At 49.4% G+C, this 16,003-nt stretch overlaps 1 protein-coding gene across 1 annotated transcript in view; it reads right to left on the bottom strand.

The window, feature by feature from the left end:
- VASH2 (vasohibin 2) overlaps nt 1-16,003 on the bottom strand; it is a 30,189-nt gene that overhangs the window by 322 nt on the left and 13,864 nt on the right. The window contains exons 4-5 of the mRNA XM_010164014.1: nt 7,270-7,672; nt 5,206-5,321 (exon numbers count right to left, since the gene is read on the bottom strand). Of these exons, the coding sequence (XP_010162316.1) occupies nt 5,206-5,321; nt 7,270-7,672 (519 nt within the window). The remainder of the gene's footprint in view (nt 1-5,205; nt 5,322-7,269; nt 7,673-16,003) is intronic.

Genomic DNA, 16,003 nt, shown 5'->3' with positions numbered 1-16,003 from the left:
CACACCGCCGTGCAGGAGTGGAGAGAGCAGCCGTCAAATCTTTTGTTCACTTCAAAACAGGACTGACTGGAAAGCATTTTCTCAGCATAAGCACAATCTTGCTGAATTTGTCACGTGAACTAGTGCCATCGAGCTGCCCGCGCGAGTTACCCCTGAAGCCAAGTACCAGCAACGAACAACTTGTTTCATTCTCAGGTCCATGAGGTGAGCCTGGAAACACCCCTCCCCCTCTGACTTGAGAGAGGGCCTAAATGAGTAGGTAAGACTGGGCACATCCCACCCCTGATCTACACCAGAGCAGGGCTCCAGCTTTTAGAATAAAGTGGAAACTGCTGCGAGCACACAGGCAAGGCCTCTTGCACAGGCACAGCGAGTTGTCTCTCTGAACCTGCCCCTTCCTCTTGGCTAGGTCTGTGTGAAGGGCTACAGCCCACCAGGCAGAACACACAAGGTGAACTCCCTTCAGTCTCCAGGCATCTTATATTCTGATGCAGTCCAGCTATGACTTGAGTAATCACATGTACACGTATGCTGCTAGGTCATTTAAGCTTATCAACAACCTGAACCAAATGAAACCTTGAGAGTGAGCAATCGGTCTTGATCCCTATTTAGCAAGCAATGGAAAAGCTCCTGTAACAGTTACCAAACTGTAACCATCCTGGTGATTTACAGTCTATAGCAGTGTCTAATTTGAAAGCTTATCCAGGCTCTTAGCTATTTTCACATTAAGCCATATGTTTGCTTTTCTAAAGACAAACATTGTGTAAAATACACGTTTCTCCTGTAAACTCTACAGCACCTCTGCTTCACCGCAAAAACTCAGCTGACACCCAACAAGTACAATCTGAAAGTGGTAGTGACTCCAGTGCTTTCCTACAGCTCCTTGCCCTTGCTGTGTGCTCACAGGGCAGCAGGTGTGACCCGTGAGTTTGCACACGTGAGGCTGGCAGCTCCTCACTGCACGCTGCCCGCCGGTTCCTGCCGAAGCTGCTCTGGGCGGGCAGCACGGCCACGGGAGAGGCAGCGCGCAGCAGGCAGGCTGCCCAGCCAGGGAACCCCGGCCCTGCCTCTGGCCCACCAATCCAAAAGCTCTACTGGTGCAGCCCCAAGAGGTGGGGGTGTATAGCTTACGTATATACACACACATATGTGTGGCCTCAGAAATATTTTCTAATCCCTTGATTCAATAAGTGAATTTTTTATTCTCTCTCTCTCTCTTTTTTTTTTTGCTAACAGCAATCTCTACAGAGAATTTGCACAGCATTTGAGAGCCGGGGACATTGCCGTGGACAATGCTAATGCTTTTCTGCCCAGTCACACCTTGAATGCAACCTGGTTTTTTTTCCACTTATCCAAGCACCTCTATTAATAACCCCCATCATCCTCTTTGCAGTACTGCCCTGCACCCTGCCTCGTGTTTGTCTCAGTTTGTAAAGGACTGCACAGAAGTGAAGGAGTCTTCACTGGTCTCTGTCACTTGCAAGAAGGGATTGCATCTGAAGAAGTCATTGTAAGACCATTTGGATTTTTCCCCTGTATTCCTTCAGAGCAGATGGGATTTGACTGGCCAGAAAACAAGTTACAAGCTGCATCCCTCAGGGCTTGCGTAGGAGTCAGAGACCAGCAAGAGAGGGAGATACGCTGGATGTTCCAGAGCGTCCTTCCTTTCTCCCTCCAATTTGGAGATTTTCTTCCCTTCCCACCCTTTTCTCCCTCCTTCCCTTATAATTAAAGACAGAATATGGTATTAAATTAAAACACACCTGGATGGTTCTACCTTCTCTGATTATCTAAGAGATGGGGAGTCACTGCAAACCCATGGCAACATGCGCATTTCCACTCCATGACCAGTCTCTAACTTGTAGCTACAGACTGTCCTCCTTAATGTTTCTCTTGAGGGTTTTAGGAAAAGGCAAGAACTTGTTGGAGGAAAGGCACTGCAGCTCCTATTCTCCTTGGCTGGCAAATGACCTGACATCAGACATCCCCTCTGAAGCAAGGGACCTCTGCTGCACTGGCCCATCAGATCATGCCTCCTGTCCAAAGTGCCGTGACGATAAGCACAAGAATAAGGTGTGCATAGCTGCTGGGTACACAGTATTCGTGAATTATCTGCACCAGGTCTGCCTGATTTTGCACATCCTAATATAATATAATCCTAACATAATCCTGCTCCCTTGCACATCTTAATATAGATGATCTTTAAGGTCCTTTCTGACCCAAGCCATTCTATGATTCTATAATGGACTAACAGAATATTCCTTTCAACAGCTAAATTAGGCCAGGAGCACAGGAGGCCAGTGTTGCTGTCACACTGACAGAGCATGCATGTGGTTAAGCCTCAGCATGAAATTAAGAAGTAATAGATCTGGTAAACTGACATTTAGGAGCAGAGATTGCTTCAGGCTGCTGCATGATGCTCCCTTCCAAACTCCTATCAACACTCCCAAATCCCTCCAGCTCCAAGCACTTCTACTGAGGATGAAGCACTGCGTTGCCTGTTCCAGCACAGTGGCTTGGAATTTACTGCACCCTCCTGGTTTGGGACTTCAGAGGATGGACAAGTGGACACAGTAAAGCTTCAGACTTACCGGACAGATGCACAGCACCTTATATCCTCCTTACTCATCCTGTTCCCTGTCCCCCCTTAGCTGATCACACCAGCTGTGGGTTAGGAGCGCGTGGACTGTCACATAGCTCAGTTAATGAGCTGCAATTTGTCTACATGCCAGTCTCCTAGACAGGCACGTACTGCTTACTGCATTGCCACCCGTGTCCTGCAACCTCCTACCCTCTCTGCCTTGCAGCTGGATTTCCAGGCTAAAACACTGTCGTGGGCTGGGTAGTGGCCATAACCAGCATTTACCTAACAAACTAGTAAGGAACCAGGATGAGAAGGTAAAGGGTTGAGGCTGTGAAATCCACTGCTGTCCTTAAGCACCACTTCAACCTCTGTCCTTCAGAAACAATCCAAAGACATTCCAGTTCACCATTCCAGTTCATGTATTTTTCACTGGGAGATTTCTCCCAGCAGACCCGTATAATTTTACTGTTGACAAAAAGCAGGCTGTAATAACAGCTTGTCATCAGGAGGTGAAGCCTCTCAAATGGATGTGTTATTCTGTCCCTGCCAGCTCACGCTACAGCAAAACACTTCTCCCCCCCTCCCCTGCAAGCTCTAAAAAGCTGTAATTACAGCATGTGAGCAAGAGATCCACAAAGAAACAAAACAGTGTTGAGAAGCATGGCCATTCTTTAGCTAGGATTTCAGCCTAAAGCCTAGCAAGCCTGAAAGTCTTTCCTCTGCTGTAACACAAAGGCCTCTCACTGCAACTAGCTGCTCAGAGATCCATTAATACGGGGAAGAAAACACCCAATTTCCCCTCTTGTATTTCTTGCCTCACGTCAAACCCTTTACATGCTGGTATCAGTCATTCAGCTCATCCCTGATGAAGGGATGCCATTCCCCCTTTAAGTCTCAGAGACCTCCTGTTGCAGAAACCAGCAGATACCAGTTTTGGAAATGAAAGGCTTTATCACCAACCAGGAACTCCGTACAGCAGCACACTCCTCTGCTGCATCACTCCTGTGAGGGCAAAAGGCACAGTCAGCCTTCAAGCCACCAGCACCACTGCACAGAAGCATGATTTTAACATCAGGAATCTAGTTCTCCCTGGCATCACTTTTCTAACAGAGAGCAGCTTCTTGGGTGTGCTCAAAGGTCCTGGACTTACGCAGGGTTTATTTTAGAACACAGAGCAACACAGCAGAACCACCAAGCAGGTAACAGGCGCTGAACCCACTGCAAGGCCACCAGTACTTCACTTGTCTTTCTGTCCTGGAAAAGCAAAGCTGCCAGGCAAGAACCAGCCACTGCAGAGCAGCCATGTGCCCAGCAGCTCCCTCAGGAAACCAGCGAGTCTCCAAGCCCAGCAAGACTCATTCTTCTCTCCAGACATACATGATCCACTCGAGCAACTGCAGAAGCACTATCCAAAACCCAACGATGAAACCATCCCTCAAAGTGAATCTAGGAGGTGAAGAAGCCTGGAGTAGCTGAGCCCATTACAACTATAATTATCCGTGCACTAAACAAGGAGCTCTCGATGATGATGCCCAGAGTACAGCATTGTGGACTGAGTGTGAATTCACATGTAAAAATAAAAGCCTGCTGTGAAATCATCTGCTGCTAAAGTATCTTGAAGTTATCTTTAGAAGGTTAGTCTAATGTCTTTGTTAGCTGCTTTAAAATAAATAAATAACTGCTGAGACAGTAGTCTGGAGCCTATTTAAAAAGCAATGATCATAAATATGTGACTAATCTGGGTTACGTGTAGGCTTTCACAGTTGTCAGCTTCCTGGCATGAAGCAGTACAGCTAAAACTCAATTCTTCCACATCTGAGGTATGGCAGCCTGAATTGCCAGTGGCTGTAAAAAGCCTGTGATCTGGAAGCTCAGTGTTATCCATTTAGAGGTATTGCACGCAGTTAGTCCATCCTTCCCCACATGGTTAAAGAAAAACTATCAGCTGCAGTGCACAAGGGAAGTGATCTGGGTTTTTTTAAAGCTGATTAAAATCAAAGAATACAACACAAATGATGTTTCTGCTTTGGCAAGAAGAGAGAAGGTTTACTTTTTCACCATCCCCAAGTCAGACAGTCCTCAGCAGAAAACACTCCATCGGAACAGCTCTGTACAAAGGCTTATCACAGAGAATCTGATTTCTGTTCTGGTGACCATGACAGCAGGGCACCCCCCACCGCCACCAGATACATCCTCTTGTTTTTAATACCTATATCTGAACACCCCTAAATGTGACCAAACTACTTTCCCTCTTGTACAAGTCCCCTGCACGCCAGGCTAGCTTCATTTCTCCAGAAAGTGGACTGTATAAAGACTGAAAAATGACAAGGCGAAACCCATGGTTCCGCTTTCACAGTCACTCACCACCCTGCAGAATTTAACCAAGCAAAGGCCATCGGGGCCTCCAAGGGCACCACACGGAGGGGCTGTCAGGCAGCAGTAAGCACAGCAGTACCAGGACATCAGCAGCACTGGTGGCTTCTGGAGCTGCTCAGGCAACCAAGATACCTGGTGCAGTTTTCCTATCTACACCAGCATGCACCTCCAAGTTTTGTACCACAGAATAGCATGTCATCACCCTCCACTTCTGACCCACCAGTGATGGCAGCGGGAATACTCACGATTTGTCTCTTCTGCATGTGCGTCTCTGAGGGCTGGCTTGCCTTCGGTGAGGGGACAACGACTTACCCCGTGACCTCTCTTTCATCAGAGAATGGCCACTTGAGGGTTTCAGAATCTGCAAGATATGGGGGAGGGATGGAAAAGGCATTTAATGATTCACTGAAAATAAAAAATAAAAATAAAGGGCCTCATACAGTAGCAGGGACAGCACACAAAGAGCCTTCAGTCTCTTGGGGCTTATTCAAACCCTGCCCAGGTTAAGAGGAACTAAGGCTGTTATCATGTGATAGCTGTTCAGGGCCCTCCTGCAAAAACTAGTTGGTGTCACCAATTCAGTTCCCAGCTAAATACTGAAAAAAGGTCTCATCCACAGCTTTCTTCAGAGTTGGCAACAGCAAGGGATAAGAAAAATGGCTTTGAGCCTCAGCTGAAGGAACTCACACAGCCAAATCACCCTCTACAGCTTTCCTCTCTGCAAACAGAGGCAATTGCCTCCCAGGCTGGTAGCTGAACTCAGTGCGAGAGTGGGACTTTTGAGAAGGTCTCCTGTCCCTTCACACACTTGCATCCCCCAGGGCCTCCAACCTCAGAAGTCCATCAGCACGACACTTACACTCTGGGCTATTTTTAAGACCTGATCCTCCAAAATCAGCCCCCTCACAACAGGAGCCCTCTGAATCAAGTGGCTCAAATTCTGAATTAGCTCAAGGGCCCTCAGCCTTCAGGCGTTCAGGGCTGTGGTCCTGGCCTTGAGGCACTTACAAGGACTGGACCTAATGTCACAGCTCAGCACACACACAGAGCTCGTCCCTCTATCAAAAGCAAGTACTAAGTTCAGCAAGTCATCCACCTATACGGACTTTCATGAAGAGAGAAGGCAGGGGAAAAAGCTTCATTACATCTGTAATCAAGCGCATGTGCTTAAGGTGACCACATGGTACAAGCTGTTCCTCAAAACTCCTTGGCAGGGCAGGAGAGGTGGCAGCAGGACGTAGGTCTATGATGCCACTGGTGACACTCTCCTCAAGGTCAGGGTGAGAGGGCAGGTGCCGCAGCCAAAAAGGCACGCGGCTGCCACGTAGGAACCATTCCTCAGCAGGGCAGGGGACCAGAACCCAGAATAACTTGGATGCGATGCCGCGTGCCTCTCCCCAAGAGCCAGCCCATACTTAGCAACACACCTGCTCTGCTCCTGCTGCCAGCAGCAGGCTGGAAAGGCACCAAATCCCCTTCCACCATGTCCACAACCAGCACCTCACCCACGCCAGCCCCGGAGGCACGGTCAGGGACACCCCTCATCCCCAAGGGCAGCCAAATCTCTGGCAGCCTGCCCTGCCTCCTGGTCATTTCCCTCTGGGCTCATCAGTCCAAGCAGCCAGCGGGGAAGCACCAGCCTGTCAAAGACTCACTTTCCTCACCCTTCCCATGTAACCTAATTTATGATTTAGCCAAGGGCCGTGGGCATCAGGTGGCACAGGGCCAGCCCACCCGCATGCCCTGCAAGGAGAACCCGCCTGGACGCTTTCCTGTGCAACCTGCTGTAGGGAACCTGCTTTGGCAGGGAGGTTGGACTAGATGATCTCCTGAGGTCCCTTCTAACCCCTAGCATTCTGTGATTCTGTGAGAAGCCACCACTGACACAGCTGTCCCATGGCAGCCCTTGCAGCTCAGATGCAAAGAGCAGAAATCTCTACCTGTGACCAGGCCACCCACCCACCAGCTCCAGCCCCAGGCACACTGGTTCTTCCCAGCCACCTTCTTCCAGAGTCAGTAACAAAAGCAAACTGGTCAATAGCTCCTTGAGGGACAGGGATGAGTGTGGGTTCAAGTGTTTCCCAGGCTGAAGGGGAGATCGTTGAACTAAGAAATAGCTGTAAGGGCTTGAAAACACACCAACCCTGTGGGAGAACCAGCGAGACAGATGTAAGCGCACCCCCACCACACTCAACACCACCTTTATCTCAGGCCAGGGTCTGTCTGCTGACACAGACCAAGACCAGCCTCTGTAGGATGGGACTAGGCACACCCACCTCTAAGTCCACCTCCCAGGCACACAGACCTACCTTCATCCTCATATCCCTGGCAAACTTCTCCAGCTCCTTCCTGACTTCTGCGCGCATCATTTTGGACACATTGAGGACCAGCTGTTTCCACTCAATAGGCTGGAAGCTGTGTGGCTCGTGTGGGACATACAATCCGATTTTTACTTTTTTGACTGAATGCAAGTACTTTTTATAGGAGTCTTCAAATTCAAAGATGAGGTCGCTCAGAGTTCGGTAAGTTAGAGGTTTGTCCATCAGATCTGATCGCCTGCTCATACCCAGCGAGCCATAGCGGCCGGTGGGGGAGCCATAGCGGCCGTTGCAGTAAATTCCAAGCACCACATGATGAAAATAGTTCCCTGAGAAGTGGGTTTTAAAGCTGATGGGGAATCGTTCCACGGAGGGCTGTCCATTCGTTAAGTATCTGGTGTGCACTGCATCAAGGCAACAACAGCACTGGGCAGGGAGCACGCACAAGTACACCTCCAAGGCATCTTTAGCAGGATTTTTAACTGCCAGGACAAGTGCTTTCTTGCAAACACACATTTATTCTCACTGTGCCCCAGAAACAGTCAGTGCTGCCAAAGCCCATTTCACTGGTTGAAGAGTAAGGTGCAGTGGTTCAGGCAGAGAAGGGCCTGACTCTTAACCACACTTGGGGGGAAGGAAAAAAAAAAAACAAAAACCACAACAGTCAGAAGAGAGACCACCCTCCCCAGATCTGTGGGAACTCCCACATTTGATACCAACATCAAACTCCTATGCTCCTAAAAGGGAGCAGTGTTTCCCTCTGTTTCATTGCTGGAGCTTGGCATGACTCAGGTTATTGATCTTCATTTTCCCACACCTTCAAACAGTACAAAAAAAAAATCTGAATTTATTCCTCTCCAGGGCAACACTCTGCCTTTCCATCTCTAAACCACCCCACAGCACAGCCACTCCTCATACAAGAATGTTGTTGCATGTTACCCTTGTAAGGCATTGCTGAGATGAACAAAGTAAAACTCCCAGGTGGATCATTAATTAGATAAGCACAGAGACATGGTCAGGAACAAACACTTTTAAAAAGCAAAACATGTCCCCTGAATCACTGACTGGCCATTTCAAATGCACCACGTGCAGAGGCCGGGGCTGAGTTCCGCAACAGCGTAGTAGGTGATCTCAGTAACAGCGTAGTAGGTGATCTCAGTAACAGTGCAGTAGGTGATCTCAGAGAGGAACTATGCACAGGTCCCAGATCATCTCCTCAGGAGGCTGCTGGCCTGTGCCAGGGGGAGGAGAGACTGAGATTGCCCTCACACAAGCAGGTTTGCGTCAGCACCTACGTTACACACGGCTCCCTGCTGCTAATCCCCAGACAGCTGAAACTCACCCTGGCTCCATGTGCTGACACCCAGCCCCTGGGACAGCAGGTGCCCTTCCCCTCTGCAGCTGAGACTCCCACCCACGCCTGGGGAATGAATGGAGGAGGGATGACCAGAAAAGGATGTGGCAAGATGCCCCAGCCTGGGGTTACTCCAGCCAAAGGCACCTGCTGTGACCCCAGAGCCATCCCTGGAAGCAGACATGGTCAAGATGGTCAGTCAGGGCAGTGCCACTACAAAATACACCGGCCTGAGGGGCAGCACTGGCAGGACAGCATCAGGGCAGCACTGGCAGGACAGCATCAGGGCAGCCTGAAGAACAGAGCAGGGTCGGTCCAGGTTGGAGCTGCGGGACTGGTTCAGACCAGGGTCCTGCTCTGGGGATCTCCAGCACCCCCTCTTCCCCCCACCTTGTGCCCAAAAAGGAGGTCTTTAACAGCAGTGAAACAGGAGCCACTGCACAGCTGAGGTGCCTGGGGATGTGACTGCAGCCGGCCTTCCTCCCTTGTCTGCACAGCACGGCTGCCCAGCAGCTGCTGGGAAACTGAGAACTCAAAAAGCCTTTGTACCAATGCCATAGAACATAATCTGGGCTCGGTTCTGGTTCTCGCCAGCCTCACACCCCACCTCACCACCAGTGTGACTGCCCAGGATGCCGACTCCCAACTCAAACCCTGCATTTCACTTCTTCTCCCTACAGAGATGCAGAAAAAGCATACGGTGGCTCTCATCTGTCTCTAAAGCATTTTCTCAAGGGGCTATTTCACCCACCTGACACTTGTTACATTTCACATATTCAAACTTTTGCCCTCCAGGTGAACACAGGAGCCCACTAGTAAAAGATTCATGAACTGCTCAAAAGCTGAGGTCAAGAGAAAGGAGTTAAATTGTCTGTACAAAAAAAAAAAAAAAAAATTGCAAGAAAAACACATGGGCAAAAAAATCTTTCAGAACAGCCACAGGGAAGCTGTTTGATTCAATGTCAAACATATTTAATTGTGTTCAGCACTAGATGTCATCAGCTTTAGCAGTCTGGAGAAAATGTATTAGAGGCTATAGGAAGAGACAACGCTATGAGCCCAGCTCCGGGCACACTTCACTATCTGTACGACAGTGAGGCTGGACAAGCGTGTGGAGCAGAGCACAGACCTCCCTACCACACACACAACCCCTCACCCAGCCCATACTGCGTGCGCCCACCGCTGCCCATCGGCTGCCCCACCTACATCAAACACGAGCACCCTGCAGCAACTGCCAAAGCTCACCCCAAAATCATCTACACCGACACGGAACGGAAATGGCTCCGCTCCCTTCAGCGGAGGGGAAGCTTCTCCAAGCTTCTCCAAGAAAAACCCCACATCATCGGTAGAATTTGAGATTATAAATGCACTGCAAGGTCAGAATGGGGCCCAGCACCACACTATCAACTGGAAAACTCAGCCCACAGTCACCTCATTTAAAAGGTCACCTTGCTCCAGGCCTTAAAAGGAGCATCCTGTGTACATCAAAGTCACGTTACAATAATTTGTGTCCCACAGACAGATTCTTGCAGAAGCCCATTATATTTATCATTCTGTGTAACTGAAAAAGCAGTATCTTTTATTAACACCTACGAAGCTTTCAAACATCACCACTATTTTTCCCCCTCATTATGAAAGGGTTTTCTCTCTGCTCCCCAAGCGCCTTTCTATTAAGTCCATACAAAGCTCTGGTGGCCACCTGCCACACATACACACAAGCTCTCAGAGAAGTTGCAATTTAATCTCGTTAAATACTAGGTAGGAGAAAAAGAATCTTTTGAGGATGGAAATTACCCACCATCAAATAACCCAGCAACAACCGCTGTGGAAATTAACCTTTAGGTACAGGTTGCTTCTGCTGCGTGACTAGTTAATGAGAGTCCCCATCAGAGATGAAATACACAGCAAACGGGCTGGAAAGGCACATCAGATCTTCCCCTCTGTCCATGCATCATTATTATTTCTTTTCCTTTCTGCTCTGCCCAAGGAGAGCTGTACTGTGGCAAACAAAAGGCAGTGACACAGCAATGCCGCAGCTGTAATCACACTTCTGAGCTGGGACTGTAACTGCAGGGTGGAGAGTCAGGGAGTAAATTACGTGCCACAATAGAGAAGCAGCGCAGAGCAGGAGAGGGCAAAAGCAGCTGCAAGGGAAGCTCGGTGGCCTCTCGATCACAGGTCTCTGTGTAAATCAAAGCAGCAGAAAAACAGCACTGAGGGATGCTGATCTCCTTGGAGATCATGCAAGAGGGACGCTAATCTTCTGTCTGGCCACCTCTTGCCCCAGTATCCCTCCTCTTACCCCACATCCAGGAAAGGCACAAGGACAATACCTAGAGCTCCACCAGGGTCCCATAGGAATGGGGTGGTACAGCATGTCCCCATCCCTCAGAGATTCCCAAACCCTGCCCACCCTGACTCCCAGCTCTTCTGCAGCCTCATACTAGTCCTTCAACCTCAGCTTCTTGCACCCCCCAGGACAAAGAGCCCTGCCAGCAAGGGCTCTGTGTATCAGGCAACTAAAGAATTCTGCTCTCATACCCCAGGAGGCCGATTTTGAAAGAGACAGGCTTGGGTCAAAGTAGTGAGAGAAGAATTGGGCCCGAAGCATACAACGTGCTTTGGAGGTGACAGGCCATTGGGCTAAACCAGTATGGCTCTATTAACAAGTAGGCTTTCCTGGGCACACCAGTACTGCTAGCCTCCTGGAGAAAGGGACAGATTTCCCATGCCAGCACGCAGCTCCTACGGATCCACAAGTCAACACAAGTGCACCGTCCTCTGAGCCACAGGCTGTTGTGTTTCCTCTAGTTCCACTGCCTTCACCACCTGGGCTCAGGCACAACCTGCCTTGGATACGTGGGAGACATTCAGAGCCAGGACTTAAATACAATCAAGATTTGGGACACAAAACCTGCACTCCGGCCACCACCTGGACCTTCCAAGGGGGACAGGGGGGTGTGTGCAAACAAGGAGTAGCATCCTTATTCAGCTGAAAAGGGGAGAATTAGTGAAGGTGTTTGCCTGAGTCAACCTGGATGGGTTTTCTTTAAATCTGCACACTCACACAATGACTCAAGCAAAGCTCTTCTGTGTTTTGTTTGCGCTTTTTTTCCCCACCTCCTGGTGAACTCTAATATCAAAAAAGTCCCACAAAGAAGTCCCAGCATCTTCTCCCCCAGTACATTTTACACAGGTGCCCCTGCTGCAGAGCACAGAGCAGTTCCCAGCCAGAAGAGAGACCTGAAGCCCTTCACCTTGTTTTTTTGCCAGCAGCAGCCTTTAGAAAAAATGTTCTCTCCTGTTCTCTCCTGTCTTTTTTTTTTTAATTATTATTAATAAATAATTGGAGCAGGGTCTTTCCATGTGCCAGCACTGAGGCTCCAGCCTTCAACTATGTCTAGAAATAGGTCTTAGCATCCGATAGCACCCTCTAGACAGCAGTTGGCTCCCCATGGCCAGGTGAGCTCAGGTTACTTGCCACCAGTAGTTTTCCCACCAGGGCTAGGAACTGCAGCCAGCTGAGCAGGAGGCAAAAGGACATGCTGCGAGGACCTCGACCCACCTGCATCTAAACTGGCTTCAAGGTGAGTTTAGCTGGGGGGGAAAAACCAAACTGGTGCCTTTGCTAAGCTGACAGGCAGCGACTGTGCAAGGTGAGGAGAGGACTGCCGTCCCTGCCCCGTGCCCCATCCCTGCAGCACCAACAAGGACCCAGAGCCGCAGGAACCCCTGCGGGCAGGGGACATGGGGAGACCCTCCTCCTCAGAGCCCCAAAGGAAAAAAGCCCAAACATAAGTCAGTGCAGCAAGGCCCTGCAGAGCCCACAGCAGTTTGAAACAAACCAAGACAGTTTCAGAAGTAAAAGGCAGCATCAATTGTTTGACCAGACCAGCCCTCCAACGCTGATCATAGAATGGTTAGGATTGGAAGGGACCTTAAAGATCATCTAGTTCCAACCCCCCTGCCATCAGCAGGGGCACCTTCCACTAGACCAGGTTGCTCAAAGCCTCATCCAGCCTGGCCTTGAACACTTCCAGGGAGGGGGCATCCACAACTTCCTGTTCCAGGGTCTCACCACCCTCACAGTGAAAAACTTCTTCCTAATATCTAATCTAAACCTGCCCTCTTTCAGTTTAAACCCATTTCCCCTTGTTCGGTCATTAACTGTCCTTATGAAAAGTCCCTCCCCAGCTTTCTTGGAGGCCCAAGCAGGTCTTAGCACCCAGCTGTCCCAGTGATCAGACTCACAAGTGCTTCTCCTCCAGCTGCAGGAGGATCCATCACCATGCCTGACACCTTCTGGTGTCTCCCCTACAAGTCCCACCCTGCCTTGCAAACCAAAGGCAAAAAAGGGAAAGCCAGATGAACTTGATATTGAGCAAATGAGTGCACCGCTTGTACTAATTAATTTCTTATTTATTAGCTTGAAATTCTCCCTTATTTAACTTGAACAAGATGGCACTGCAGTGCTTCTGCATGTCTTAGAGCCCAGAAAGAGAGTTTTTTGATGAAGCCTGTTTGAGATGAGCATGGAAAGCCACAGGGTGTCTGGTCCCCTCCTCCTCTGCTGCTCACAAGGGCTGGGGAAGCAGGAGCAGGTGCTGCAGGCCATGGTGGCAGGCTGTGCCAGAGGGCACAAACAAGCTGGAGGGGCTGAGGAGCGAGGAGGCAGCTTTATTTCCATGAGCAATACTGAAGCTGCTAGCTCAGAGTAAGGAGGCAGAGCAAGAGGAAAATAAACCTCACACTTCAAAACCGTCAGATAAGGCTTCAGCAAAAACAGAAGAGCTATTTTTTCTGAGCAACCAAGGAACTGCTTACAATGTCAGAGGGCCCCCGACCACCAGCAGTAAACACTGGGAGAAGTTTCCAACCACAGCCTGGAGTCAGTCGCACAGAGTGCTGAGATCCCAGTACTACCAAGCCCACATCTGGATGTCATCTGCACAGAGAGCCCAGATTGCTCCTGGCAGTTCCAGTGCCCACAAAGGAATGGCTCGAACAGCCAGCTCAGCCCCCCAGAGCAGGACTGCCAGGCTGGCATCCCTCATTTTGTTCTGCAGTGCTGGGCTGCAGTCTGAGGTGACTAGCTTAAGATTAGACCATGACAATGGAAGCAAATAGAAGCTCTCTCCTAGCTCTTCCTGGCTACCGGAGGGGCTGTAGATATTCAGACCCTCCTTATCCACATGTCAGTTAGTGAGTGGGTCGAACTGTGGACAAGCACGGAGGAGGCAAAGAGAGGCACTCTGGGGACATCAATATTCTGCAATGGCTGAAGCAAGAAACTCTCCCCACTCCTGAAAACACTTGCTCCCACCAGCCCAGGGGTCTCTCTGCTAGGCAGGAGGAGCAGGCTGGGCTCAGGTCTCCAGTAGTGATAAGCATCACCCACTGATTAAATACATAAGAAGGCATAGTGCAGAAGCTATTAAATCATTTGTCCCTCCTGAGGCACTTCTGCTCTCCTCTTCCTGGTTTAATGATATTCTTGGAGGGGAGGTCTAATACACTGCATGGGTCTGACCGTCACCTCACATGAACCGAGAGAGGCACGCTAAAGGCAAGAGGAGTGAGTTAAGCTCACCCGACACAGACAGGCTCTGCAGGACTCCCTGAGGATGGATGCACAGCGCCGCTTCCCTCTCCCCCTCTGGTATCTTGCTTTCCTCATTTTAATAAAGTGAATACAACAAGGATAAAATTCCCTTGGTACTTTTTGGTTTACTACTATTCCTTTTCCATCCTTGCTCAGAAAGAACAGGTTGAAGGCACCATTACTCAGATGATTTACAACTGAACTGAGAAAGACCCCGGGGAAGACAGCAGGAAGAATGCCTCTGGTTAGGCGCTGATGAGCCGACCACGTAAGCAGAGCCATACAAAGCCAGTTCAGACAGCTACACAGGGAAGCTACATTCGGTGCAGGCTGCTGCAAAATAATATTGGAAAATCTGACCAAGCTTTCCATCACCTCACAGCAGCTGCTCCCTTGGTGCACGCAGACAGGGTAACTCAGTATTTTAACTATTGCCCTACAAAAACGCTTCAAGATCTAGTGTGAAGGCAATTATGCAAAACTTAATTCTGCACCAAGAGCGATTACAGAAGCATTTTATAAGTCACAATGAAAAAGGCAATTGCACGAGCCAGCAAGCAGCTCAATTAAAATGACATCTTGCTAAGCTGCTCTGCACGAGTTGGCCTTTGAATGAATGTTCGTGCCGAGGGTCCGCTGTAGCGGGGCTGCGCTCCTTCTGGTATCCAAGCAACACAGCAAAGCCTGCCAGCACACAAATTACAGCCAGGGCCTTGCTGCCGGAGACAGAGAAAGGAACCAGAGGTTCACACACACACCCAGGGATGCTCAGCTCAGGCACACGTGGAGACATGGGTTTGACACTCCAGAGAGGGTAAGCACATCTCTTACCTGGCAACTGCCTGACCTTGGAAAGCAAGTCAGAGCTGCTGGCCTCACCATGTCTGCAGCCAGAGGACAATGCTGAAGATCAAAATCTCACAGCTGAGAAAAATCAGCCAACTTCACCACGTGCTGTTACAAAGATGCCTCCTGTCCTGGTTTTTAGCTGAAATAGAGCTGGTTTTTCTTTTTAGTAATTAGAAGAGTGATATTTTTCAGAAGAAGAAGAGTTTTCAGCCTGGGACTCTCTGTGAGAGACACTGATAACGTAACAATGTTTACATTTTTGTCACTGGAAGTGAGGGACTTTGTGTTCTGTTAGTCCACAAGCACAAGATTTAAGGGGGGGGAGAAGAATATTTAAATTAATAAACTTAATTGACAGTTAGATATGCCAATGGTATATTCCATATCATATCACATCATGTCCAGTATATCAGTGAGTGTCTCTTCCTCTTTCAGCTCTCTCTGGCTTTCGCTCGGGCTCTCGCTCTCCCGGGATTGCGGTTTCGGTTCGGGATTGTCACTCCTCCGGGATGGTTATCTGGGAACGGGCCGGGCTCGGTCAGGAGGGGGGTGAGCTAGAACACTGGGTGTCATTCACTTGCATATTTTGTTACTGTTATTATCTTTACTATTTTAATATTATTAATAGTATTATTTTACGTTTTCTCTCTATTATTAAACTGTTCTTATCTCACCCTACAAGCCTCCTTATCCTTGCCCCCCCCCAATCCTCTCCCCTGTTTTTTGGGGTGGGGGGGAAGTGGGTGAACGGCTGTGTTGGCTGCTAGCCAAGTGCCAGCCCAGTGAAACTATCACACCTCTCAAAAACCCTCATGGTGCGCATACAGCACAGCACCATGAGGTTCTGCACGGACACAGGCTTCGTCCTGGACACTTTCAAAGCACACATATTCAGATGCCCCATCCACTTGCCACAGCTA

This window comes from Antrostomus carolinensis, unplaced genomic scaffold, assembly GCF_000700745.2.
Source record: "Antrostomus carolinensis isolate BGI_N321 unplaced genomic scaffold, ASM70074v2 scaffold12253, whole genome shotgun sequence".
Lineage (NCBI taxonomy): Eukaryota > Metazoa > Chordata > Aves > Caprimulgiformes > Caprimulgidae > Antrostomus > Antrostomus carolinensis.
The sequence above is the reverse complement of the archived record's forward strand: the minus strand, read 5'-3'. Positions and strand labels throughout refer to the sequence as shown.